General features: G+C 46.8%; 1 protein-coding gene across 1 annotated transcript in view; it reads left to right on the top strand.

The window, feature by feature from the left end:
- Positions 1-26,078, top strand: part of EFCAB11 (EF-hand calcium binding domain 11) — a 152,420-nt gene that overhangs the window by 94,403 nt on the left and 31,939 nt on the right. Inside the window, exons 7-10 of the mRNA XM_084522743.1 lie at positions 6,577-6,666; positions 13,909-14,089; positions 14,962-14,995; positions 15,767-17,164. Coding sequence (XP_084378869.1) covers positions 6,577-6,666; positions 13,909-14,089; positions 14,962-14,995; positions 15,767-15,947 — 486 coding nt within the window. The 3' untranslated portion in view covers positions 15,948-17,164. The remainder of the gene's footprint in view (positions 1-6,576; positions 6,667-13,908; positions 14,090-14,961; positions 14,996-15,766; positions 17,165-26,078) is intronic.

The raw sequence follows: 26,078 nt of genomic DNA, 5'->3' as shown, positions 1-26,078 counted from the left end.
CCTAGCCAAGAGGGGTTACACTGGTGAGTGGCTGGAATTTGACCAATCTTGATTTCCAAGTAAAAGTGAAGTACATTTTGACAAAGAAAATGTGGGGAAAAAGGTGGGGTGGATGGAGGGAAATCACTGTAAGGTAGAGGGCAGGCTGCTTAATTAAAAGTAAAATGATGGCTGTTGACCAGAAAACTTGGTGTTTGGGGAAAAGTAGAGGGAAGCGTGATGAGAGGGGAGTAACCTCAAAGTTTGAGGTGTTTATCCCACTTCCCCAGTGCTTTCCAAACAGGCTCTGAAGAACACTCCTCCTTACATCATTTGTTGTTGTGTGTCACAGGAAATGAATGTATTCTTAACAGTGTAAGACCTTATAAAAGGATGGTGATTTTATTTTAAACAAATCTTTTGCCCATCCCTCATGCTCAATCTCTGATTGCTCACATATGCGTGCACAAACATTTCTCACGTGTGTTCACATCTGCTCAGGATCTTTCTTGTGTCTGCATCTGGGGAGGCAGAGACAAGAGATGCTGACAACTGAGCCCTCACTGTGGCTCTTGGCAGGGACAAACTCCTTTTGGATGGTCCTGTGTTCTCCAGGAATCAAACAACTATTATAATATAATGCTTTGGCCCCAAATCTTGCTCAGTTCTTGTTCCAATAATATAAAGCGAAGTTGCTGCCCTTTATCTTTGGATAAGTTCAAAATGGGGAAACATTTTTGCAATCCTCGCCTTCTTGTCCCAACAGGAAAGAGTTGTGGTATATCCTTGCTCCCATCTTCCTGTTATGAAAGTATCATATGAAAGTATCCTTGGTAATCAATGTGGGATATTTGTTTAAACCTTGTGTTCTTGTTTCCTATGGTGCTGTGACACAGACACTTCCATTTGTATGTCAGCCAGGTTAATCTTAATGTCTCAAATGCCTACAGAGTTGGTGGCCGGCAGTCAGGCCCTTGCAGCTTGAGAGATGTTTCGTCAGACTCCCAGAAGCCCCTAACCCAGCAGAGGCTGCTGGATGGAGAGAGCAGCCTGATCCACCCCAAACATACCTCTCCTCCCAGAGAAGAGGACATCCGTGCTGCCATAGCACTCGCTGTCAGCCTCATAACCAGATAAGGCTGGATAAGAAAGGCGTATGTTTGTTATATACAGGCAAGACAAGGGCCAGAAATGTAGGTTGGCAACAATGAAAGCTGTTGCTAAAGAAAAGAGCTGTAAGAGGAAAAATGCCAGTCTGCATTATCAGTTCAGATCTTCCCAATCTGTTTCATCATTCTCCAGCCTAGGAGACTGGCCTCATCTCCCCCCTGCACTCAGCCAGAGGATGAGGGCATCCCGGGGCACTCATAAGGCTGCTCCCCCAGGGAGGGAGGTGAAGAGCTCACCCTTGCTGCTCTCCCTGCAAGCAGTGTAACTTTACATATTTCTTCCTGACTGCCTAGCGTCGTATGTTAAAGATAGGGTGGTAAAACTTTATAAATTGCAACCCTTGGGGGGGGGAAAAAGATGTTTTACAGTCACTTCATTAGAGTTGCACTGTCCTTCCTGTGCTGAGCTTTTCTTAAAGATCAGAAATGATGTGGCTGTTGGACTCAGCATCCATCTCTGTATAGCTGCACAGTTAATTTAAGGGAGGCTCTTAGCCAGGTCCCATCAGGGGGAAAAGGATAATACACTATTAAAGTTGTAATTACTGTATTAGGTTCATAATGTAAATCCATATACCAGCTGTTACAATGCAGCAGAAGAGGAGGGGGAAGTCTGGCAAATAATTTTTGTGGACTTTTATATAGCTACTCATAACAGTGAAATTAAATGAATACATGTGTATGCGTGTACAGCTAGATTTATAGGCTCTCTTTAAAATGTGAGTATTTCAGGTCCCGCTGAAGGAGCAGAAAACAAGCTGGGATTGTTCCACGTGCATAGCTGGCCTTCAGCTTTCATGTAGCCACACACTCTCTGCAATACCAGGGGGACCCACCTGTGCCTTCAGCACTGTCTTGGAGCAGGTATGGAAATTCGGGGGGCTGACCTTTGGAGCACTGTGAAGCAGGAAGGAAGCTAAAACTGCAAAAAGCGTTTCCTCTGGCAAGCGCTACCCCCTTCCCTTCACTGAGACCCCTCAGTGAACCTTCAGGGCACCAGCACTAGCTATAGCACAAAGCCCTGCTTAAGATCTGTGATTTTTTTTTTCCCCCATGTATTTTCTCTCTCTTAGATATTCTTGACTAGATCTCCAGCCAGGGCCAACCTACTGTAGCTCTGCTTGTTTCAGCAGAGCTTTGTCAGTTTAGAGCTGAGGACTCTCATTCAACAGAAATGAAGTGCCTTGCTCAGCCACCAGTGTGTTGTTCAAGCTGGAGGACAATGCACAGTAAGAGTTCCTTGTTGTGTGTCCCACCACCAGAATGGTGCAGAGACCCACAGGGGATGCCCTGAGCGCAGCTTAGGAGTACGTATGATCACTTTCTAGAAGTACTCATCCTGCAGTTGAGTACTCGTTGTGATTTTATCTGTAGTCTTCAACTTTCCACCTTACTGCAACAATTCTGTTACCAGCCTTTGCTTTTTTTTTTTTTTTTTTTTTTTTTAATATAAATATAGCCTATGTCAGCTTTTCCAAGTTACTGAGGTCTTTCTGCATGATACTCCTACCCTTTGCCATACTAGTAATACTTCCTCAGTCTGTGACATAAGACAATTTTCTTAAATATTTAGTATCATATTAATGTAACTTCCTTTTTGCAAATATCTCTAATGAAATTGTTGTACAAGAGCAGTTCATGGACAGTACTTGTGGCTCCTCCCTGTGTAGGATACTCTGTTGGCATGGTCCCTCCTTTTCCAGTAAAGCCTATGTCCCGTTGCACTGGCCTGATCACTGCCACATGTTTGTGCTGGGAATTGCGCATGCTGACTTAAGCAGTAATTTCCCAATTGACGTGATTGTAAATGCTTTACCAAAGTCCAGATAATTATAATTTAGTCTTTTTTTTTTTTTTTTCTTCACAAAAGTGCATTATCTCAGGCATAAATAGCAGATAAGCTTTGGTTAGCTCAGACTATTTTTCCCCGTTTACTTCCATGTTTTTGATATATGTGTGTGTGTGTGTGTGTGTATATATATATATATATATATATATATATATATATATATATATATATACACATACATACATATATATTCAAAAATTGCCCTAATAAGGAGAGCCCTGGAGAACTGGGCTCAGGCAACAGAACATGTAGTTGCCCAGATCACTTTCTGTTTTCCCTGTGCTGTTCTCTGGGGAGCCGGTGCCCCCTGAGAGCATTGCTTGGTGTCCTGGTCACCAGGAGGGAGCTCATCCCATCCTGTTCCTTCAATCCCCATATGAACACACCACCTTGCATTTCCACTCCCTTCTTTCTCTCCTGTTATCCATCATGATATATATATGCTTTCCTCCGTTAAATTCAGCGTCACTGTCGTTATAGAAAACTGAAGTACTCATTTAGATTTGGAGCCATACTTGAATTATCTCTGATCTTTACATCATTCCCATTTCAGTGTAGTTCCATTTTTTCCTTGTTCTCCTTTTGTTTATATAGCTGAGGAACCATTTGTTATATTAATTTCCTTTGCAATGCTCCACTTTTAGCAGTCTCCACTGTATTTCTGCACGTTCTGACCTCCAAGTCAGTTTTCATTGCTGATCTGTCTCTCTTTCCATGTCTTCTAAGTGCTCTGATTACTTGGACTTAGAGTGATTAACTTTGCTTCATTTTAAAAGAGATGTGGGGTCCTGTGGTGAGAGGCATGTCCCATGTGTTGGGGTGTGTGACCGGGTGTGGAGCTGAAGCTGGCCCTGTTCCTCCATTGTGGTGGAACTGGGAGCAGGCTCCTTGCTGCTTGGAGGAGGGACAGAGGGAACCCAGAGCTCAGCACCGCCTCAGAGATTGTTGCCAAGAGGTAGGTAGGACAATCTGTATTTCAGGACTGCAGTGGCAACCTGCGATGTCTGATCTCCCTATGAGTAATAGCCATTTTGAAAGGATTATTCATCATGTTAGATCTGAAGCATTTCACTAAAATTGTTGTTTTTCCCCCCCTCCCAGCTTATTTGAAGGTTTCTTTGATCTGAATGTCAAGCCTTTTCTGAATTGAAGTCCTTGAATTATTTGGTCAACTTATTTTCACTAGTTGTTTCCTGGTACTTCAATAAATAGTAACAGATCTATTTTTGTTTATTCTTTGATTTAATTTTAACTGAGCCAGCCCATGCCTGCTCACTGCAGGATTCTCGTCTATGATTAGCTCTTGCATGATGTATTCCCTGCTCACCGAAACCAGGTCTTAACTGCAGCTCTATGTATTGACTCTGGTGAAGAAATCTGACTTTCTCAGTGAGTATCTAGACTATAATATTGCTAGCGGTATTTGTTCTTCGATCTAGGCATTGGACATGAGATTTCTGTGAGAGCATTATGGAGGACTATAGCCTTTCCTGATGATGTTCCTTAGGCTGTTGGAGATGCAGTAGAACCAACTTTTATTGTCCTTCTGCAGGATTATTCCAGCATGAACAGTCTTCTGCCCATGCTGTCTTGTCTTTCCTTTATAACTTACCACATCACGGCACTACAACATCAATTTGCCAAGATAATCTCGATTTCCATCTTTCCTGAACATCATGTACCTTTCAAGGATTTGCAGAACACAAGGAAATAGATTAGTTTTTATGACCGTGTTTTCCTTGTGACTTTCACATCCTTTATTCTGCCCTAGTAAAGTATAAGTAGCCCTTTTCTCTAACTTCTCTTAACCTTATCTTCTGCCTTAGCCTGACAGAGAACAGAGGCAAATATTTTCACCTGCATGTTAAATAGGGCATGATTGAAATTCTACATGATTTTCTTTTTTTTTTTTTTTTTTGTGCTGAATTTTACTGTGAGATCCCAACAGTAATAACAGTACTATTTCTCTTTTTTAAAGGCTTGCTTTCCAGAGGTGTGTGCACACACACACACACACACACACAAAAGACAGTAAAATCTTCCCTTGGAAACGTGTTTGCCTTGTTTGGGGAATAGGTATTTTGGGGTCCTTATTGGGATATCTGAACTGTATAAATAATATGCTAAGTTCACAGCCCCTCTAGAGGAAGCCAGTGCTCTCATCACGTTCCTCACACATCATCCCCGTCGGAGGCGTGCCAGAAACATCAGCCTCCCTGATTTTTTTCCCCATCCTTTATTGTGTATTCCACTATCCATCTGTTATGAATCACTCATAAACCTAGCCTAATCATGACAAATATGTGAAGAACTAATTTGCAGTTCACAAGATGAACTGAATTGGGTTGAATAATGAAGGCACTGATGCCAGACTTGATTTGATTTGTATATGTTTAGACACATTTTGAAGTCAACAGGGAAGTATATGCAACTTGCAGAGCTCAAGTGTTTCCTGGTTATTATCTTCCTTTTCTAATAATCAAATTCATTTGCAAGTAACCACAACCAAGCAACCCAATAACAAAAGATTTATACCATGTTGGCAGTTGCAATGGTCATTTGATTTCTAATGGGAGTCTGTTGTGAGGTGGATCCTCAACAGTGCTTCTCATCTTCAGATCTACCTATTTATGCAATTGTTATGGTTTACAGTGTCACGGAGAAGAATCTGTTACAGTTTCCGCAAGTGAGCGAGATGCTACATCAGATAACCAAGTTTCCTGGAGCTATTAGCCACGTATAGCCCAGATAAATTGTTTTCCTTGTGTTAGGAAGTCAAAGTAAACCTGTTAAAACAATAACAGTATACCAATATCTTAAATTTCCTACTAAGCTCCATTTCCCTGCAGCTCCTCCAGCTGAGGTGAGAGTGAGTGGAACAGCTAAAGGAAGTACTGTTTTTAACATCTTAATTCAAGAGGGTGCAGGGCCATATTGTGAAAATATGAAGCTCATGCTGTAAAGAAAGTGATGTTTTTACTGAATTGAGAACTTGATGTCAATAGTGCTTTTCAGTTGTGGAAGCCTGTTTATTGCAGCAGCACGTTTTGTGTGAGTTCCTTCCTGATTTACTATGATTCACATTGATAGACTTCTAGTCTGTGACACTGCCATCACAAATGATAATTTATAACAGCTTTAGCTCTGCTCTTTCAGCACTGGTTTTCAAGGACTAGAGCCAAGAGCTATTCACCAGAAGTAAATCTGGGAGGAAGTTCACTTACTATGAATATTAATTGATGTTTATATACTACTGTTTATTTTGTTATGCAGTTATTTAATTCAGAGTATTCAAAATAGTGTTGTATGGGTGAAGAGATTCAGTGGCCATGTGCTCAATTCATTTCAGAGATAAACCTGCTTCCATTCATTTTCTTTTATGATATAACCTGAAAACAAGCTTTAGTCAGTGCAGCAGAAAGGAGAGTGCGCAAGCTGGTGACAAGTGGTGCTTCTCTGTTCTCTGTAATTATGCAATAAAGAGAAGATGTTCAGATTCACCTCCAAGCCCTTCCCCCTTGTTGCTCTTCCTATGTGCTAGAGTTAACCTCTTCACTTTGCTACTTTCTTTTTATTCAGGCTAATCGTCTCCTTGCGGAGGCACTAGTGGAAGCGATTGAGACGAAGGGGGTGTCGCATCATCTTGATGCTGAAGAGCATTCGTGGAAGGTGAGTGCATGACTTCCTAGCAGAGTGAAAGAAGAATACACAGTTTAAAAAAAAATTCATCTGTGAGAAATACAGGAATGGCCAGGTCATTACAGATTGCTGGCATGCCTGAATTTTTCATGTTGTAATATATAAAAGTATTGTCATTTTGTATTTTGTAATCAAAAGCCTGCACTTTTGCACATGATTCTTGCCAAACTTCAGTTTTATTAGGCTATATGCTCAAAAGGCGCTTCTCATCTCAAATCCACAAAACAACCCCACAGGAAGGCCCAGTAAGTCCCATTTTCTGTCATCAGCTCTTCCCTCCTTTAGGGTATAACCCCAAAGCCCAGAACTGCTCACTGAAGGGGGCTAAGTATCAGAGCCAGTCAGCAGAGCCTGCTGGGTCCAAGCCCTCTTCGTAAGAGGGTGTGATGGCCACGGTCCTCAGTCCTTTAGATGCCTCCTTCCCCCAGCCTGCCTGCAGAACATAGCCCCTCCTCAGCCACCCCTCTGGCTTCTCAAAGGGCTGGTGCTGGTGGCTGTCCTCGCCCTGTGGGCACACCAGCCTAACCAGACCTTTCTGTACAATTTGCATGCATGGTATGTGTCAGGCAAGCCTTAAATAGTTTGCACCTACTTCAGTAAGTAGCTCAAAAGTGTAGCATACCACAACAATGAAGAAAAACCCTTATTCCATTAAATTAGATGTTAGGCATAATTTGAGCTGCATTCCTCCATTGTCTACACCCAAATTTCCTCAGTGAAGTCAGTAGGAGCTGGGCCTTTAGGGTTAAGAAAACAATTTGACCCATTTAGTGGCACAGAACAGCTGCGGGTGGATTGCACAGACTTAGGAGCGAGCAGAGTGTTGCCCATTGTATTTACTATCATGTTTGTTGGGGGAGCTAAATTATTCTTACTAATTCTGCTAGCAGTGTAATACACTGTCTCAGTAATGGAAAGCATATGAAAGCAAGCAGATGGTGAGAGCAGAAAAAAATCCGAGCGTGTCCTGATAATGTAGTAAGCAAGTTCATTTTTTTGGCATTAGGCTTTCATAACCGAGGCATGGTGATAACAAGTACAGACACATTTTTAGAGCACAGTTCATCAAAAATTATAGCCAGTTTCATTGCAGGGCAATGGGAGATTACTTTCTGAGACTTCTATATAGATAAAAACTAGATGTGAATGTTGTTGAATTAGACCCATCATTTATTACTGCTAGCAGATGAGTGACAGAACAGATACTGGTCAGAGAGATTCCGTCACGGCTCCTGCGATTGCTCATATCGTTACAAACAGAGTCTTTCATCCATTATTTTGCAAATATGTAGCCACCCTGCATTCCAGAGAAACCACAGATACTTCGATACAGGGTGTAATCACAGTGGGCAGTATTGGAAATTCAAAATATTTTACTTTGCTTTAGAAGCATTCGGTCTCTGGTTTGGAGTTTTGGAGTTCAAGGTTATTTCTCCTTGGACACCTGTGTGTGTATCTGCAGCATGTGAGGATCCCAGCCTGACTGGCAGCCCCTCGCTTCTCCTCCCCACATCCCTGTCGTGTGGAAGGCAGAGCACAGCCCCAGCAGGAGACACCCCAACTTGTTGAGCGCGTAAGAGAAAACAGAGCCAACCTTGACTCACTGCCTGAGCAAAGGGCCCTGAAACAGCTTCTGGGGAGGATGCAAAACAGCCAGATTACCACCAAATCACATTTGTTAAGTCTCTCAGGCCAAAACAAGGGCAGAAAGGAGGCCAGATTTACCATTTTCACGATCTATCATTTTACAATCCTTCAGAGAAGGGGCACATTCATTTCTGTTATAACTTCCTTTTGAAGCAATGCAGTTGCACCTTTGTGTGACTTCAAACAGCTTCAGCCATTCATCGTGAGATGCGGCGGCAAGCAAGACCCTTCCTCCAGCTTCCAGGAGTTTGTTTCAGATGGAGTAAAGGAGGAGGAGCTGTGAAACGCACTGCTGCAGCGATGAGAGCAAATGCCAGTGTACAATCCAGGGAATAAACAGATCTGAGCAGGCTGATCTCTTCTGCAGGGAAGAGGGGTGCGGAGAGACAGCCCCATCTCTCATTAAAGCATGTAATTGGTTACAATGCTCTTTTTTCATCAGGCAGTAACACAGCATACTAAGTAATGCAAGTTTTTTTCAAATATTTCATATGCATCTGGTTCATTCCTGACTTCAAGAAACAAAGGCAAGAGAGCCTTTTTGATTGCTTGATCCCTCTGAGGACCCTGCTCTTGCTGCTTCCTGAGGAAAGTTGTCTCCCTTTATCTTTTTTTAGTAATGGCTTGCTGATTTAACCTCCCAGGAGATAATGTTTTTTTTTTTTTCTTCCCTATTGCTTTTAGTGTCTCTGGCAAGTGGTAGGTGGTAGCATTCAGGAGATTTCTTTGATGGCCCCGTGTCCTCTTCGTTTCATTACCCAGGCAGGACTTGGAGGAGGGAGGAAAAAGGATCGATGTCGTTTCTTGGCTCCCTGGGCTGTGCCACCAGCCTCGCCGATGCCACCTCCCCTTGCAGGGGATGGGGGCAGGTGACCCAGGGCCACCCCTGCTGCCAGGGCAAAGCCTGAGCCTTTCTCCCGGCACAGCCTTGGGCACTGCCCCTCTGCAATCCACGAATCTCTCCTGCAGTGACACAAGACCTTTCTCCCAAATCATTTAGGCTAAGGCCAGCGAGCCTGTTTTCAAAGCGAAGTGTTGCTCTGCCCATGCAAATCTTAGTTTTTGCTTGATAATTCCTCCAGCAAGGAGGTTTAAATGCAGTGTCTCCATGCAACTGTTCTTTTCAGTGGTTTTTCTGTAATGAGCCATAACGTGTTGTGTCTTCGCACACCTCTGAACAAGGCTATGAACACATCAGAGGATTTTTCTAACAACTGATGAGTCTGCCACTCCTCACAGACAACACAAACCCTCCCGACTGATCAGCCTGGCTGCCCAGGGATGCCATCTCTACTTCTACGGTCAGCAGAAAAACAAAAAGAAGGTGGGAGCTGCATCTGAATATTTTAAACAGCTAATTCTAGTGGCAACCAGTGGCACAACAGATGCTTCATGAACAGGTGAAGCATCTCAGAAGCATCTCAGGTGTGTTGGTGGAGACACAACGGTGTGGAGAGGAGGGAGTTTGGGCAAGAAGATGAAAACTGGACTCTGCTCCTCTGCATCTCTGGGCCCTGTGACGTGATTTGCTCAGTGTCTCACCATGCCAGCGTATCCATAGCGATGCTGAGAGACTTAATTCACAGTGAGCGAGTTACATCCACAGCAGCGCTGTGTGCCCCCCATACCTGTGTGTAGCTCGGTGCAGGAGCAGCTTTGTCCCCACGCTGTCCTGTCCTCGAAAGGGGATCACAGGGCAGTACCCTGCGTCCAAAGCCACAGCTGCGGCAGCACCTGGGAAAGTGTTGGGAGCGCTGCTGGCTCTTGCCGAGATGTGCTTGGGCAGACCAGAGTGCTCTCCTGGCGTCTGACCACCTGTGTGCTCCTGAAACATCCCTGCTGGAAATGACACAGCCCTGCGGGTCAAAAAACCTTTGTGAAGAATAAGTTTTTAGCCTGGGTCTCCCACACTCAATGCTCATAACCTCACTGCTGGTTCACTTTCCAGTAGGGACAGACTGTGTTACAGAGCCAGAATTTCATGGGTAAATAAGTCCCAGCACCTGCTGGGTCCACAGGCTGCAACCTCCCACCTCCTCCAGCATTTGTATCTTCATCTGTGGGAAGTAGCAACATGGTGAAGAATTCCTTTTGCTTCAAATCTTTTATTATAGTGTTATCTTGCCTAGTCTAAATAATGGTCCCGCTTGCTCATCAGAGTTGTACTCTGCAGGGGAAACTGCTGACAAATTTTGTTGTTCCCAGAGCATCCCCCCAGCATGGGGGGATACCTCTGTAACATGGAGTAGCTGTGTGGCTCGTGGTAGCATCAATCTGGATGGATATTAAATGAAAAGAAGAGAAAAAATTGGCCGTCCATGTCCCACGCTGGCCCACCACAGAGAAGGATCCAGGCTGTGACGCTCCTGCCCTGGCCATGCCAGTTCTTGCAGCAGGAAGCAGTTCACATGCCAGGCTCCATTTCGGTCCCAGCTGTGCCCAGGTGTCACTGGAAGAACTCCCCATGCCTGCTCCACCATGTGTAGAACGTGGCAAGAATAAGATGTAAAGCAATAAATGTCTTTTCATCTTGATGGTCACTTAGTAATGGAAACCAGTGGCCACATCAGTTATCACGAAGAGGCTAAATGACAACATGCTGTACGTCCTGTACAAATCAGCCAGGTTGCTTCAGAGCCCATGTCGGCTCCAGGTGGCTGGGCACTGCCAGTGTGGTCGGAGGGGCTGGCATGCAGCGGTTTGTCATCCTGGCACATCCCACCCTGACACCTCAAAGCGTTTCAGTCCTTCTCACTCAGTTACTCATTGCTCTGGGTAAGTCCTTTCCATAGGAATTTGCTTGTGTTTTCCTTTTCCACCTGCAAATGGGGAAGAAGGCTACTTGGCCACCTCTGAGAAGGGCTTGGGGAGCTCTGCAAGAAGGGTGCTGTTACGGATCAGATGCCTGCAGCTGCAAGTGGTATCAAATTAACGGGGGAAGGGCTGGCTCTGTTGCTGCAGCACTTGCTTGGGACCAGCTCCCAGGTGAATTGACACTCCACGTGCGACTTGGTCCCTCTGTGCCTTCGTGCCTCTCCTGCACAATGGGGATGGTGACGTTCCTCTGGTTACATGAGTGTTGAGAGGTAGCACATTAATGGTACTGAGGCAATCACCATGCAAATACCCTGAAATAGCTGCAGCCACAGTGGTTTTTTCGTTTGTGTTCACTGACCTATTGAAGGAACTGAACTACAAGCACCACGACGGTAGTGAGAAATGCCTGGAGAGCCAGGACAGCCCCAGATGTCCCCAGGTATCACTGAATGTCACGGGGTGCTGAGCCCAAACCTGGGCTTGAATGCAGACTGCACAGCTAATCCCTGCTTAACTCATGGTAGCTAGAACCTAAACATAAATCCAGCCACTGAGTAGCCAGAAAACTAAATCTGGATTCAGTTCCTCATTTTGTAACTTGGGCCTAGGTCTTGAAATTACCCAGTTGTCAGCTGCAATCTACTCTGAAGCTGGAGATTTATTTCTACAGGAGGCAGGGAAACATACTATGTTGCCAAACTACTTCCAGTCTTCCAGAATTACAAGTCAGGGGATGGTGGGTAAGTCTTGTGATTCCGTGCTACAATCTAAACCAGATGGGCTACTCTCCCAGCATAAATATTTAAGCAAAAAAGCAAAAAAACTGGCAGAAGAAGGTCTGCTTTCTGATTAATTGCATTATTATGGCTTACATTATTTAATGAGATGCACATAAAGCTAGTTCACAAGATAGTTTGATCACCGGCTTTGATTCATCCCAATAAAATTTGGAATTTTTGTTTTCTCGGGGATAATGAGGTAACCATAGAATAATAAAGTGGCCGTGCTTATTAGAAACAGAAAACAGCCTGCAGAAGTAAAGCCCCTCCTGGTAAAGCTCATGTTAAATTAATCCAAATATACAAATAATTAAACGTGATCGAGCAAAACCATGTTACTGATGCCAGCCCAGGTGAGATTAACAGAACAGAGCACAGACTCTGGCAAGTGAGAAAGGGGAGGATGAGGAGGAAATCTGTGGCCAGGTTTCTTGGTCCCTATCAAGGCAGAACTGCCAAGAGTCTGATCCTCTCACTGCACAGCACTGAAGTCCTGTTGCTTGTGTCAAGCATTCGGGCTGAGAATTTTGAGGTTTCCTTTTGGGGGAAAAAAAAAAACAAGGTAAAGATACAAAACCCTACAGATGTCTTCAAAGAGGCAGGGCAGTGAGGGAGCACATGCGCATGGGTGGGACAGGAGTTGTTAATGGTGATGAGAGGGAGGGTTTACCTGCACCAAGTCTAGAGACAAAAATGATGAACCTGCAAGCCTGGAGACTCCTCAGGCTGAATGTCTGCTGGCTCCTCCTATGCCTTCATGCATGTGCTGACCTTCCTGGGCTGCAGAAGCCAGAGCTGCCAGTGGATTTGGGGACAGGGTGTTCAGAGGGGGAGGGCACAGGCAGATGGATGTCCTAGCAGACTGGGATGCTCTGTACTTTTAATTAATTTCTGTGCTAAATAAACTAGATTTGCTTAAAAAAAAAAAAAAAAAAAAAAAAAAAGGGAGCAAAATTCTTACCCCCAAGAGATGCAGGAAAGCGTATCTGCATGGGGGCAGCCTGAGAAGGACAGGGAGCTGTAGGATGCTGGGGTGGGGAGAGGGGACAGGCTGGGGAGCAGGTAGGAGACTGAGCATCTCTTTGCCTCAGGCTACATCTAGAATAGCTAGAAAAACTGCCTGCATCTTACTGGTTGCACCCAAAATAATGCCTGTAACTATTGTGTACACCTTAGGATGTTAAAATAACAGAAAGGAAAAAGAGAGCTGGTTTTACAAAACATCACAGACTACCATGCTTCCCAGTGATCCTCTCAGACAGGCACATCGGACTAAGTTTGGCAGTACCAGAATAGCTTTATGAATGTTTTCTTGTAGTTTTATGTTATTCTAAAATCTGCCTCGGTCACCGCTGAGTAGTCATCAGTCTTCTTCCCTCTGGCAGTAAAGCGCATGCTGTCTTGGATCCGACTTCCATGAGGTTAAGAGAAATCCTTCTGCTTATTTTTCGCTTTCAGTCTTTCAGCATTTCTGCCACTGAAGATCCTCTTCTACAGCCTAAAGTCGAAAAATCTTTGTGGCAGATTTGGCATTGCCTGTAATAATTTATGAACGTGATGTGTTGACATGTTTACTGTGTGCATGCGTTGAGCTACTTCAATAGCTGGATTGTCAAGCAGTGTACCCAGGAGAGAGAAGCTGAATCCAGGCGCACATTTTTGAGGAAACACTTTGGAAATGAAGCAAGTGCCCTTCACAGTGACATTTTGGCTGGGCCCTGCTGGGCTCGCAGGAGATTTCTCTGGGAGTATGGGGGTGCCTGCAAAGGAAGACACGAAAGGCCCTGTGAATTTACAGAGAACTGTTTAAATGGAGGCTTTGGAGAACAAGAACCCAAAAGGGATTGAGAGAGCTCAGATCTGCAGATGGCTAATTCTGTAGATGTTGAAAAGAGTGCAAGATAAAGTGGAAGTGACTTTTTTTTTTTTTTTTTTTTTAACCAATATGCTTTATTTCAGTGGTTAAAAGGCTCTTCTGTTTGACCAATGTTGTTTGGGTCACACAGGAAGGATGAAGGTCTCTGTTCGCATGTACATGCGAGCTTGGAGAATGCACCAGGTACGTGGGCTGGAGCTTGCTGTGAGCGTGCCAGAACCACGTTATCCCATCTGTGGAAAGGTAAAAACTCAAGGCCTGACACAAGCAGAGGGTAAGTCAGAAAGACCACTGACAGCCAGAGATACAGCAGTAACCATAACAACACCATCATCTTTCTTGTAAGTCCTAGCACGTAATTCTGCTAATGACTTTTATTAAACATTTAAGCCTTAGCCTTCAAGTGATTCATATTTGTTACAAAAAACTGTCCCATTAACACAAAGTACAAGCTGAAACAAAGTTAATGAGCCCTAATACTTGCAGGATAATTCAAAGTTTAAGGGTGATATTAACAAAAATAAAATAAGGAAGAGCAGAAGAAATCCAGTTTCATTGTCCACCAGAGAACCTGAGTCTTATCCTTTCGGTTCATAAAACCAAGTCTATTGCTCAAGTGACTCTTATGCTGTTATTAAAGTCGTACGAGAGCACATAGATGTGCATAATTAAGTACCCCTGTGTGGCCATAAACAGTCTGCCTGGCTGTCCATGGGGAATGCGAGTGGGACTTGATTCATAAGCATGAAAGAGGGGATGTCATTACTGTAATCCCCCTGTATTTCACCGCGTTGTCCAGGGCTCGGGCCCACGTGGTGGAGTGGTCGGGCACAAAGCCCTACCAGCGGGGGCCAGCTGTGCTCTATGCGTCTGAGAGGCAATAGGGAAATGACCTGGGTCTGCCTATGTGAGTATTTGACCTATGAAAATCTTCAGTGGAACCCAAGTCAGGCAGCCCAACAACTGAGGCACTACAAAAAGTCATTAAGTGTGTCTGAAAATGCAGTATATTTTTATTTGTCTCCTGGTTTTGCAATCAGATACTAATGGCAAATGGGTAGATGGAATAAAAGTCACTGACATCTCCCTACCCTTGAAAACAAATGATGTGGCTAAAACACTGCCGTTTTTATCTTTGCTTCCAAGTGAAGAGACTAAACACGCTCCAGAAACAAAAAGGGTAAGCAGCACAGCTATAACGTGCCATATAGAAAGTGACGAGTGAGCATTTGTACAGCGACCAATTTCCCCCCGCAGTTACGTTCATTTTAATGTGGCTCCCATGAAGCATGATACCTGGCCTCTGTGCTCCCCAGCCAGACTGGTCTCAGCAAACAACTTTGGAAGTGCAAAAAGGGAACGGGAAAGCACATACTGCAATGGAGCCAAGGGCTGGGCAAGCACGGGACTACCGTGTGCATCTCCTGCAACAGCTCCTTGTATTGCCCCTTGGTAAATAACCTCCTGGTGCTACAGCACCATGGAGATGTTCCCAAGAGGGGTCCCTGCGGCAAAGCACCCCGACACTGGAATGTTTTTCTTGGGGTGGGAGAGGAGACCCCAGTGCTCTGCATGCCAGAGGCCAGGAATAACCCAGCAGCTGCCAGCTGGGGAGCCCGGGTTTGCAGGCTCTCCAGGAGAACAAGGCTTAATGAAAAACACGAAGGAGAATTAGATGAAATGGGCTGACTTGGACATGGGAAAACGTTCTGCAACATAAATCATAAATTCTCCCCCGTTTGGAGAGAGGTAAGAATTTCATCTTCATTAATTTCATCTGGCAGATACAGATAACAAAGCAGCCCTCTGTATGGGAGAGTGAACATCGCTAAGGCTGATGCAAAGAGACAAGATGCACTTGGAGACAGGAAAAATACATTGCTGAGAAAGTTTCCACTATTAATATTTTTCCCTTGCAAATGTGGGTCTTCTAAAACACTCTTTTCTTTAGGAAGGATCCAAATGAAGAGGAGGTGGGAAGCAGAGTTACAAAGCACCTAAGAAAGCCTCAAATACACGAGTGGGAGGAAGGAGGAAGAAATGAAGGAATAATGAAGCTTGCATCACTGGGAACAAACAGAGGAAGGGAAATGCACATACTTGTGGCTAAATTCTGCAGGAACTTAGGCTGAGGTTTAAAGCTGCTGCGGTTAGCACAGATACAGGCGCAAAGCAATTCAGACGACCTGATCAAAGGACAAAGAAACGCTGCTGCTGCTTTCATTAGGAAAATTACCTGGCTTGGAGTTAATGGGTATGTACAGGAAAAAGTGCTTTCTTTATAGCGTTGACATGGAGTAGACCTGTGAAGGGTAATCAGCACCTGCAGTGCCTACAATGACTGTGATTTGGGGATTCCTTGAGTGGGGCCAGGACTTTGCCATTCACGGAGGCTCCCGTTGGCATCCGTGGGATTCCCAGATGTGGCGATACTGCAAACAGATAATTACACTTTCACAAGCAATTCGCAGACGCCTTGTTATTGACGTGGTGCCCAGGGCCCCCTGCATTAGCCGTGCTGACAGCTGAGCCAAAACGCTCCGCTCCCACCTCTCGGGGTGGTTTCATTAGGACTACACCGGGTGTTTCTACACAGTGAGCATCGCCAGCAGCCACCATGCTGACGGCTGCCTACCTGGGCTAGGAGCAAAGCCTGGAAAAACAGAACTTTGAACTTTGCCTGGGGGCCCCCAGGGCTGTGTACACCCCATGGGACAAACCCAGTCTGTCTGCAGTGAAGAGTGAGTTTTGGGGAAGCAGCTGAGGTCACAGCCTTCTGCACAGACACAGGGGCACCAGGGACACAGGCGGGACCCCCAGAGGCGGGGGTGCAGAGCACACTGTGGCTGGGTGGTTTTTGTGATTTTCACGAGCAGAAGGGCTGGGCTGCTCCTTTCAACATCCAGCTGGAGAGCCAGAAAAAGGGGCAGCGGAGCCATCCTTCTGTTCCCACCACAGCCACACACACAAAAATCCACTTTTTTTTTTTTTTTTTTTCTCCCAAATCTGATCACCGAGGATTCCCGAGTTAAAACTGTCCGCATCCTCCTGACCTCCAAAGGTCGCCCTGGGCCTTCTCCGCCTCCCTCCAGCCCGGCACCGTCCCCGGGGCCCCCTGGCTGCGCGGCGGGCAAGGAGGCGGTAGCGGGGCAGGGCCGGGGCGGTGCCGGGGCGGTACCGGGGCGGTGCCGGTGCCGGGGCGGGCCCGTGGCCCGGCGGGCGGCCGGAGGGGGCGGCACGGGCTGCGGCTGCCTCCCGCCGGGGGCGCGGAGCGGGGCGGCCGCGGGGAGCTCCCACCGCACCGCACCGCACCCAGCGCACCCAGCCGGCGAGGGAGCGAGGCGCGGAGGTAACGGCGCTGTCGATCCGCGCGGTCCTCGGGCGCTGCGCGGCGCTGCCCCGGCCAAACTTTTGGGGCCGCTCAGCCCCGGCCCGGCCTCGCGGGGTCCCCCCCTCAGCGCCCCCCGGGGCTCCCGGCGCGGCCCCGCGGCCGGACAAGGGCATCGCCGGCGGGGCTGCCCCTGCCGCGCTGCCGGGAAGGCGCCCGCACCCTGCGGCCGCTCCGCTCGCGTTCCGGGGCCGGCTCCCGGCTCGGCGGCGCTGAGCGGCGGGGGCACGGCGGGGCGAGGGGGCGCTCGGTGCCTGCTGCTCGAGCCGGGGGGGGGGAGGTCGTGGTGTTCCCCGGGCTGGATGTTGCACAAAACCGTGGAAATGAGTTTGTTTGGTTCCAAAATATGTGTGTGTGTGTATATCCGTAGTACAGAAATGGGCAAACCGTGGAAATGAGTTTGTCTGGTACCTACATATGTATATATGCGTGTATATCCATAACACAAAAATTGGCAAACCGTGGAAGTGAGTTTGTCTGGTACCTATATATGTGCGTGTATGTATATATATGTCCATAACATGCAAAACCGAGCAAAAAAACATGAAAATGAGTTTGTTTGGTACCTATATACGTGTGTGTGTGTATATATATCCATAACACACACAAAAATGAGCAAACCATGAAAATGAGTTTGTTTGATACCATATATATATATATATATCCGTAACACATGAAAATGATCAAACCATGAAAATGAGTTTGTTTGGTACATATATATATATATATATGTACATATATATATATATGTATACATATCTCCATAACACACAAAACCATGCAAACCACTAAAACGAGTTTGTGCAGTACCAAAATGTATTTATACACGTATACCCATAACACTGCACAGTGAAATGAGTCCGTGCACTATTCAATTCTGCCCGTCCGCCCCCCAGGCAGGCTGTGGGTGCGGTAGCGGGGCAGCAGGAGCCCCGCTGTGCCTGGTGCCCGGTGGAAGCCAGCGCCCAGCGGCCTCGGTGAGGGCGTGAGGCTGCGCGCCCGTGGGGCAGCTCTGGTAGGAGAGGGACTGTCCCAGGAGTGCAACATCTATAAACACTTTTCTGATTGGTTTAAAAATTTAGACACAGGAAGCGGATGGTATCTAATAACAGACAAGTGGAGACACTGTTGTCATGGAAACTGAGAAGACTTCCCCCCCCCCTCCGTTTATTTAAAAAAAAAAAAAAAGTCTGCATATCATCAGAAATGCCTGCAGAACGTGTTGGCTTCTGGTGCCTTTCCCACAGCATCTGTTGAAACCTGAGAACGTGCCTGTCAAACCAAGGTCACTCGCAGTAAAACTGCGCCGCCTCCACGGCTCCTCTCCTGCTCTGCTGTCCTCCCGGCCGGCCTGGGCTCCCACCGGAGGACGAGCGGAGGCTGGGGAGGCAGCGGGTGCTGGCCTCACTCCTCCGTCCTGCGGTGCCTCTCGGGACTCGGGAGGGATGGCTGGGGCTGGTGGGGTCTGCCTTTGTTCCTCCTCTACACAAAACTATACTTGAGCAAAGTGGTGTGAACTTGAGTGTTGAGGCCTCAACCCCAGCCTCACCCGGGGAAAAAATGGGAGTCAAATGGGTGTGGGAAGCGTTGTGTGATGGTTTTTAATAAAAGTCACCGCTTGGTTGTAGAGTGCTGTTTGGGGATGAAACCAGAGAGAGAACACAATGTACTTCATTATTGATGAATGCAACGTGAGAAAACAGGGCTGAAGTTTTACTTTGCCGGACTACTGAAAGTTTGTTGGGTGTGAGAGGAGAGTGGTTTTGCTCTTAGAGCAGCAGAGAAGGGTTTGTCAGGGAACTTGCAAGAAGGGCTTCAATGCTTTTACTTATTTTCTTGGGTAGCAGATGTTGATCTCAGATGTTTTTGACGGAGAGACATGTTTGAGAACTGAGTATCCACTGAGTTTTCTTGAAGCATTTAATTTTCTTGCCCTCTAATCATCATTTTGCAGTGACCAAGCTGAGAGAAGCACCGAGCATGTCACCGCTGTGCTGGTTGCCACTTAGGAGCCTTCAGGGACTGCTGCCACCTTTGGTGTCCCTTGGCTTGCATGTCCCACTCTTTGCATTGCCACTTCTTGAGAGTGCCAGTGGTAGCTGTTCAGGCCGGATGGTGCGGGGCTGAGCCCCCAGATGCAGGCAAGGGGCTCAGCACCCTCCCCTTGCACCATGCACATGGTGCTGGCAATCGTGTGTTGCCTCTCGTCCCGCTCACCTCTCATCATCCAGGTGCTGCATCCAGTTGTTTTGGAGTGCAAGCGGAGAAAGTTTGGCTTCGGAGCGAAAGTGTGCTTGCTTCTAGAAAAGAATTTCCTGTTGTCGGGAGCACCCTTATCTGCAGGAAGGTTTGCCGGCAGGAAGCGTGTCGGTTACTTGTTTTTACAAAGCGAAGGAAACGGACTGGATTAGGTACTTTCTAGATTTACCCTTCGTGGTCCTTGGGGTCTCAGCTGCCGTGTTTGTCTCTGGTGGTTTTGGTTTGTAAAAGTTTTGTGATGCCAGCTGTTCCCGAGTGAGATGCAAGAAGTAAAATTCTTGTGTTGTCCTGCCTCTTTTTCCTGCTGTTGTTTAACACAAACAAACAGAATAAACCACGAAGCTCTTTGGGCCGCATTTTCAAATCTATGCAATTTGCACCTTATGCCTTTTGAGCCTAATTAATGATTTGAATATTCGGTGTGGATACTCAACAGATGTTTGTTTTTTTTTTCCCTTAAAAAGAAAGATCAGAAGTACACCAATTTTACTAGTAGGAACACTCCTTACGCTTCCAAACTGCTTTTCATCCTGGATCATAAATCACCTCACCGAAGTCCATTTCTTTGACATCCACAGAAATTCAATGAGCGTAGGAAACCGAAAGGTAGCTTTTCACATGGGCAGCCCAACGTTACGGGGCAGGGCTGGCAGTCAAATTAATTGCCCCTAGATTAGCTGTTGCTAATGGATTAAAACTGTGAAAATCAGCTGCCTTTCACAAGTGTGCTGAGGCTGGTGTGCCCATATGGAACGCGTGGATTTTGGGGCTGAGAATTTCGACGGTGGCCCCAGAAATGCCAGTCCATGCTGGTCCCGTCCAACTTGATGTGGCTCGCAAGATGAGATGTGGCTGTGGGTGAAGGTCCAGGCGAATGGCAGGGGCTGAGGTTTGGTTCATTGTGTTCCTGCAGGCGGGGAGATTCAGAGAAGTAAACAGTATTTCTCAGCTGTCAGCTCACAACAGAGTATTTATGGCGTTAGACTGAACTTTCGTAGAGGTTTTTGAGGGGGGAAGCATGGAACAGTTGCATAAACTTGTAAGAGACTGCCTGGCTCGCTTGACGTAGTGATTTTTGGCATAGGGACTGTCCTGGAACTAGGAGTCGTTGCTGGCAGAAGAGGCAGCCAGGGCTGAGGGCTCTCCAGAAGCCGAAACTGGGCTGGAATGGGACCGTCCTGGCTGATACTGGAATTTGCCAGTTCGTGACTTGAGACGTAACGCAGCACAGCATGGCTTTGGCCACAGTTCTGAAATATGTCTGATGAAACCGCGCTTGGCTTGTTACCTGCTCTCACAGCCAAGCCAAAGTCAAACTGCAGCAGAAATCATAATAAAAAAGGAATCCAACAAAACAGCGTTTTGTTTAAATGTAAAAATTATGGCTGTGCTTTTTTCAGAAGTGATCAGCTGATTCTGGGAAACCAGCGTGGAGCTCTGGAAGGAGAGACAGTGTTCAGAGAGTGGCCCTTCTGTGGGCCTTGGAAGTCCTCCTCCACTTGTGGTGCCAGAAGTCTAGCTGTCAGGGGGGCCAGGGCAGCTCAGACCCTTCCTCCCTTCCCTGCCAGCTTCAGGTGCCTTTGTCAGTGTTGAGACTTCTGCTTTGGGCTGAAGTTAGTTGTCTAGCCTGAGGTCGGCACCTTTGGCAGCCCTTGAAGGAGCGAGGCTGCCTGTGGGTGGGCATAAAGCAGCGGGATAGCCCTGCTCTGGAGGGGCCTGCTGATTGGTATGGGCAATGGATAAAGCTTGCTGAGTCTTTTTAGTGGTTAAAGTTGTGTTGGTCTGCCCTGGTGTTAGCCCAGCTGCTGATGAACACTTTCTTGCTGACGGTCAGGTTTTCTTCACTTCTGTGTCCTGCTGTGGTGGAGACACCGTAGTGCTCAAGGATGGTCTCTAACAGGGGTTGCTGCTCTCTTGTATCTATTTTTTATTTTTTCCTGAGCAAAAGGCTCACTTTCTATGAGTGTTTGTGATCAGGTAGTGGGAACAGTTCCCTGAGCTTCAACCAGGATGCTCGGCGAGCAGCAGTAGGCTGGTAAGCCCTGGCAAGCCTGTTAGGGACGGATGATGGCCGGGTCTTTGGGATGTATTTGCACCTCATCTGCTTTGTAAGTAAGAGGCAACAACAGCTTTTTTTCCTTCCCACCATCCCCAAATTACCTCACAAAATGTCTGATGTGTGTTTTGCCGTGTGGGCCCTGGGATTCCCCATGGTGGGAATGCATCTGGTGTGGTGTGGCCCCCTGCCTCCTTGACGTGGGTGATCTGTTGTACCACAAAGTGCTAAATGGGTGGAAAGCACACCTGTAGCACTTTGGTTTAATTGGTGAAAAGGGATATTGGCAAGCTGCATTTTTCTAGTCCTTTACTGGTATGGTGCTTCAGTTTGTCTCAGGGAAGACCGGAGGTGATGGTGCTTTCGGCCTTCAGCAACTCTCTACAGCAACCTCCTTCAGCCTGACTTTGACAAGTGCAGCTATGCTTCTCCTGGGCTGCTCTAGAAAAGGTCGCTTTCCTGGCATCTTCCCTGTGCCAGCACCTCTGTCTCTATCACACTGAACAGCCTCTCAAAGCTTGCTCTTGTTTCCTCTCAAATTATACACAGCCACTGCTAATCAAAGGAGGAGGCCGGTCTCCATAGCCCTCTTGAGATTTTACAGCAATCATAATTTGCTTTATTCTGTCTGTCATTCCTGAGAGGAGTTTGGCCCAGATGTGGGCGAAAGCATCGTCCTGTGCTCTTTCAGACTTCTCCCTAAAACTTGCCTATTCCCCGATCTCTGCAGGAACTGGACAGGCTGGGGGTGAAACTTCAGCCCCTTGTCCTGGATGATATTTTGTCACTTGTTCTTGTTATCTTGCTGCCTGTAGTTGGGTGGCCTCTTTGCTAGAGCTGGGCTTTCTGACCATGGCTCTGTGCTTCTGGTCTGGTTTCTCCCTTGGGCTTGGTAGAGAGGCCGCCCTTTCCCAGATGAAGCCAGTGCTCAGCACAGCGGACACATGCTGGTGCCCAGGCCTGAGCCTTCCTGCAGCTCCTGCACGGCACCACTCCCCATGGTGGGACCCTCAAGGCAGCTGTATGGTGGCTGCCCAGGCTTGCTCTGAGCAGGAGCAGAGGTGTGAGAGGGGTCACTGAAGATGGGAGAGAGCTGAAGTTTAACCCAGAACTGGGTTAAATCTCACTGTACCCCCAAATCCATCTTTTTTTATCTGGGTCTTACAGTAGATCATTTGCAGCAGCTGCCAATAAATATGCTAATTTTAACAGCAGATTTTCTAAAGCTTTTTGTTGTTGTTGTTGTTGGAGGTAGAGAAAGGGATCCAAATGTTTTGATCCTATTTTTATCATTATCTTCACTGGGTTTTTCTCACTCTGCGCTTTGCTGAGAGGAACAAAATTTTAATAATTCACTAATACACTTTCACTTCATTAACATTTCATCATTCTGGCATTGTGCATGAGGCGAACTCTCTTGTATTCTCATTAAGGCCCTGATCTTGCCTCTGTAGTCTCACATCCCTCCAGGTGTATAAAAGCCCAAACACAGGTACTATTCTGACTTTTGGAAAGTTTGCTTGTTTGTTTTCTTAATAGATTTTAAACTAAACAAAGTATGCAAGTTGTTTATTTGTTTGTTTTGTTCCCCACAAAATGAAGGCCTACATACAAAGATAATGATGTTTAGGTGGAGCTGCTGGGTACCAAGCCTCCAGCCATTGCAGAACTCACTGGTGTGGCCTGGGGAATGTAAAAACATTGGGCCTTGCTGTGGTATCATCCGCATCATTTGACACAGTGTTGTGTATGGTTTAAGTGAGATTTATACTGATATTAAAATGCTCATGAAAATTCTGGGTACCTTCACTGGGACAGCACAGTGTTTGATAAGGAGAGGACACAAATAACTCTTTACACATCATCTCATAATCACAAACAGGTGTTGAAGCATGTCAGTTTGCAGGTGCATGCCTGTGTTGTGTTAGACAGTTGCTTTTTAAATGTGCCCAAATCTGAAATTGGCTGTTGAGCTCTGTGGCAACGTTCCCCCCACCCTCCCCTTTTTTTTTTTTCTTTAGCATAAAATAAACCTCTGAATCAGTGCCTCATTTATTACTGATGATTAAATACTGTTAGCACACCAATGTGCCAGGGGAGGTTTGGATTGGAAATCAGGAGGAATTTCTTCATGGAGAGGCTGGTCAAGCATTGGAATGGGCCGCCCAGGGAGGTGGTGGGGTCCCCATCTCTGGAGGTATTCAAGAAACATGTCACTAAGGGTTTAGTGATGGGGTTTGGTAGGTCAGGTGAATGATTGGACGATGATCTGGATGGTGTTTTTTGACCTGGGTGATTCTGTGATTCTGCATTATGGCAGGCATATTCAGAAGGCAGAAGCTCAGCATAGCTGGAGGGTGGGCTGTGCATAGGTACGGGAGGCTCGAGAGTGGCAAGAAAACTTCTGAGTTGTGGGTGGTGGAGAGTGAAGGGCCGGTTAGGAGCTTCAGGAGGCTGTGTGTGTCAGAGAGTGTGGCTGTTGGGGACCAGGGAATGAGAGAGCACAGTTATAAACACAGGAGGCGCTGAGGGGCCTGGCTGAGGGTTTTCATTTGTCCAACAGTATATTTACTTACAGAAGCAGCAGGGCAGAAACTCATCTCTTATAAATTGGTACGATGCTGTTGAGGTGAGTGGGATTACTTGGGTTTACAGCCACTGAAGGTCTGTGCAGAGGTGTCACAAGAAGAGGGAGGACATGAAGCAGGGGGAGCTGGAATGCCTTGTAGGCCTGAGCAACAGCGAGGGGGGAGTTGGTTCAGACCGTGAAGGGAGGCGGGCTGGCGGCAGGTCCAGTGCTGCTATATCAGGTCTGATCTGATGGCGAGACGCCCAGCCAAGAGCTGTCAGCAGGGCAGGCTGAGAGATGGGCTTGGCTGGAGCCGAGTCAGCAACAGAAAGCACCTTTCTCATTGGCACAGCAGTGGCTGGTGTGGGAGTGAGCAACATCACCCACAGGGTGAGGAGAGGGGAAAAGTACGGCCAAGGCTGCAGCATGAGCCAGGGGAGAGGATGCAGAGGTGCAGAGGAGCAGCAAGATCAGGATGAGGAGGGCCAGAAAATGGCATCTCGCAGAGCCAAGGCAGGGCAAAACGCCAGCCTGGGTGGAAGAGCAGAACAAACTTAACAAACTGCATGTGGAGTTGAGAAGAGAAAGGGAATGACCCTGACTTCTTTAGAGGCATGAACTGTGAACTATCTCCACTACATTTAGTAAACTTTGAAAAGCTGAGCTGTAAAGAAACTATGTTGTAACTGCTGTGTTATACACTGAAAATGTGTGTGTATATATATATATATATATACACTTTCCTGTCTCCTGCTGTTGCAGTGTAGTGTGCCATGTGCCAAGGAGGGTAGCAGTGGCTGTGAGGCATGCTCAAGGTCTCGTAGGCCTTGGGACTCCTCCGTGTTGTCTTCTTGAGGGAACCACGATCTGCTTTTGGCAGTTTTGTGACTGAAAATGGTTTCACCACATCTTTGTTTTGTCTACCTTCAGCTTGCTTTCACGTCTGAGCTTTCCTTCATCTAATTCACTGCTCTGGAAGTCAGCTCGTTCTTTGCAGAGGGCTTTCTGGCTCCCTGTGCTGGGCCACCCCATCTTTTGTGTAATTTCAGTGTGTGAACTGTGAAATGGCTTTTGGGGGCCTAACTCCGCTTACACTTTCCCAGATGAGATCATGTTAATATATTTTGCCATGGAGTAACTGTCCTCAAGGAGGAGGAAAATGCAGAGTGAAAAAATGAGATTTGTAGGAATTAGGCACGTGTGCTATGTTGGTCACCCTTCTTCACAAACAGGTCTTTGCTGGCGTGAGAGCAGCCTGTTTGTAACCAGTCCTAGAGCACACTGCAGGGACCTGAAATAGCGGGAAAGAAAAGAAAAATAAAAGAACAAAATGCAGTGTATTTGAAAGTCCTTTCACTTTTCACAGTGCAGGTTGCCATTACTGATGGGTGGCGACATACCTGTTTTCCCTCCATTACTTTTGTGGCACCCCTTTTTGGTACCTCAGAAACAGCCTGGGTTGGAAAGTCAGTCTCTTTACCAAAATACATGGATTTATTTATTTCCTAGTTATATCTAAAGCATGCCTTGCTGTAGTCATGTTTCCTGACTCCCAAATGTTGTCTTGGTCCCCCCGGCTGAGGCTGCCCGCTAAAATGAGAAAGATAACCTTGCTTACTGGTGGGGTGCTTTCCTGGGGTTTCTCCTTGTTGCCCCAGCACCGCGGTCACAGGATTTGAGGTATGGAGTTGGTTGTGGTGGTGTACGTGTGGCTGCAGAGCCAGTGTGGAGCCAAGGAGCTCCTGCCTGCCCCTGGTCCCATGCAGCTTCCCTGATGAATGAGAAAAGGGCCAAATACAGTCATATAGGCCTTGAACCCCTCACCAGGGGTTTCAGTGTAGTACTTTCAATGTAGGCTTTTTTACTTTTTTCACAGAAAGACAGTATTATCTTCCATCGAGGGGCTCCATGACAAGGCCATTACTATGCTGGTGATAATAGCATCGCTGTTTCCCACTTGCCCAGTTCCACGGGAGTGTTACGTCCCAGGC

Source organism: Aythya ferina (genome assembly GCF_964211825.1).
Source record: "Aythya ferina genome assembly, chromosome: 5".
In the NCBI taxonomy this organism is placed as follows: Eukaryota; Metazoa; Chordata; class Aves; order Anseriformes; family Anatidae; genus Aythya; species Aythya ferina.
This window is presented reverse-complemented; position numbering and strand designations above follow the sequence as displayed.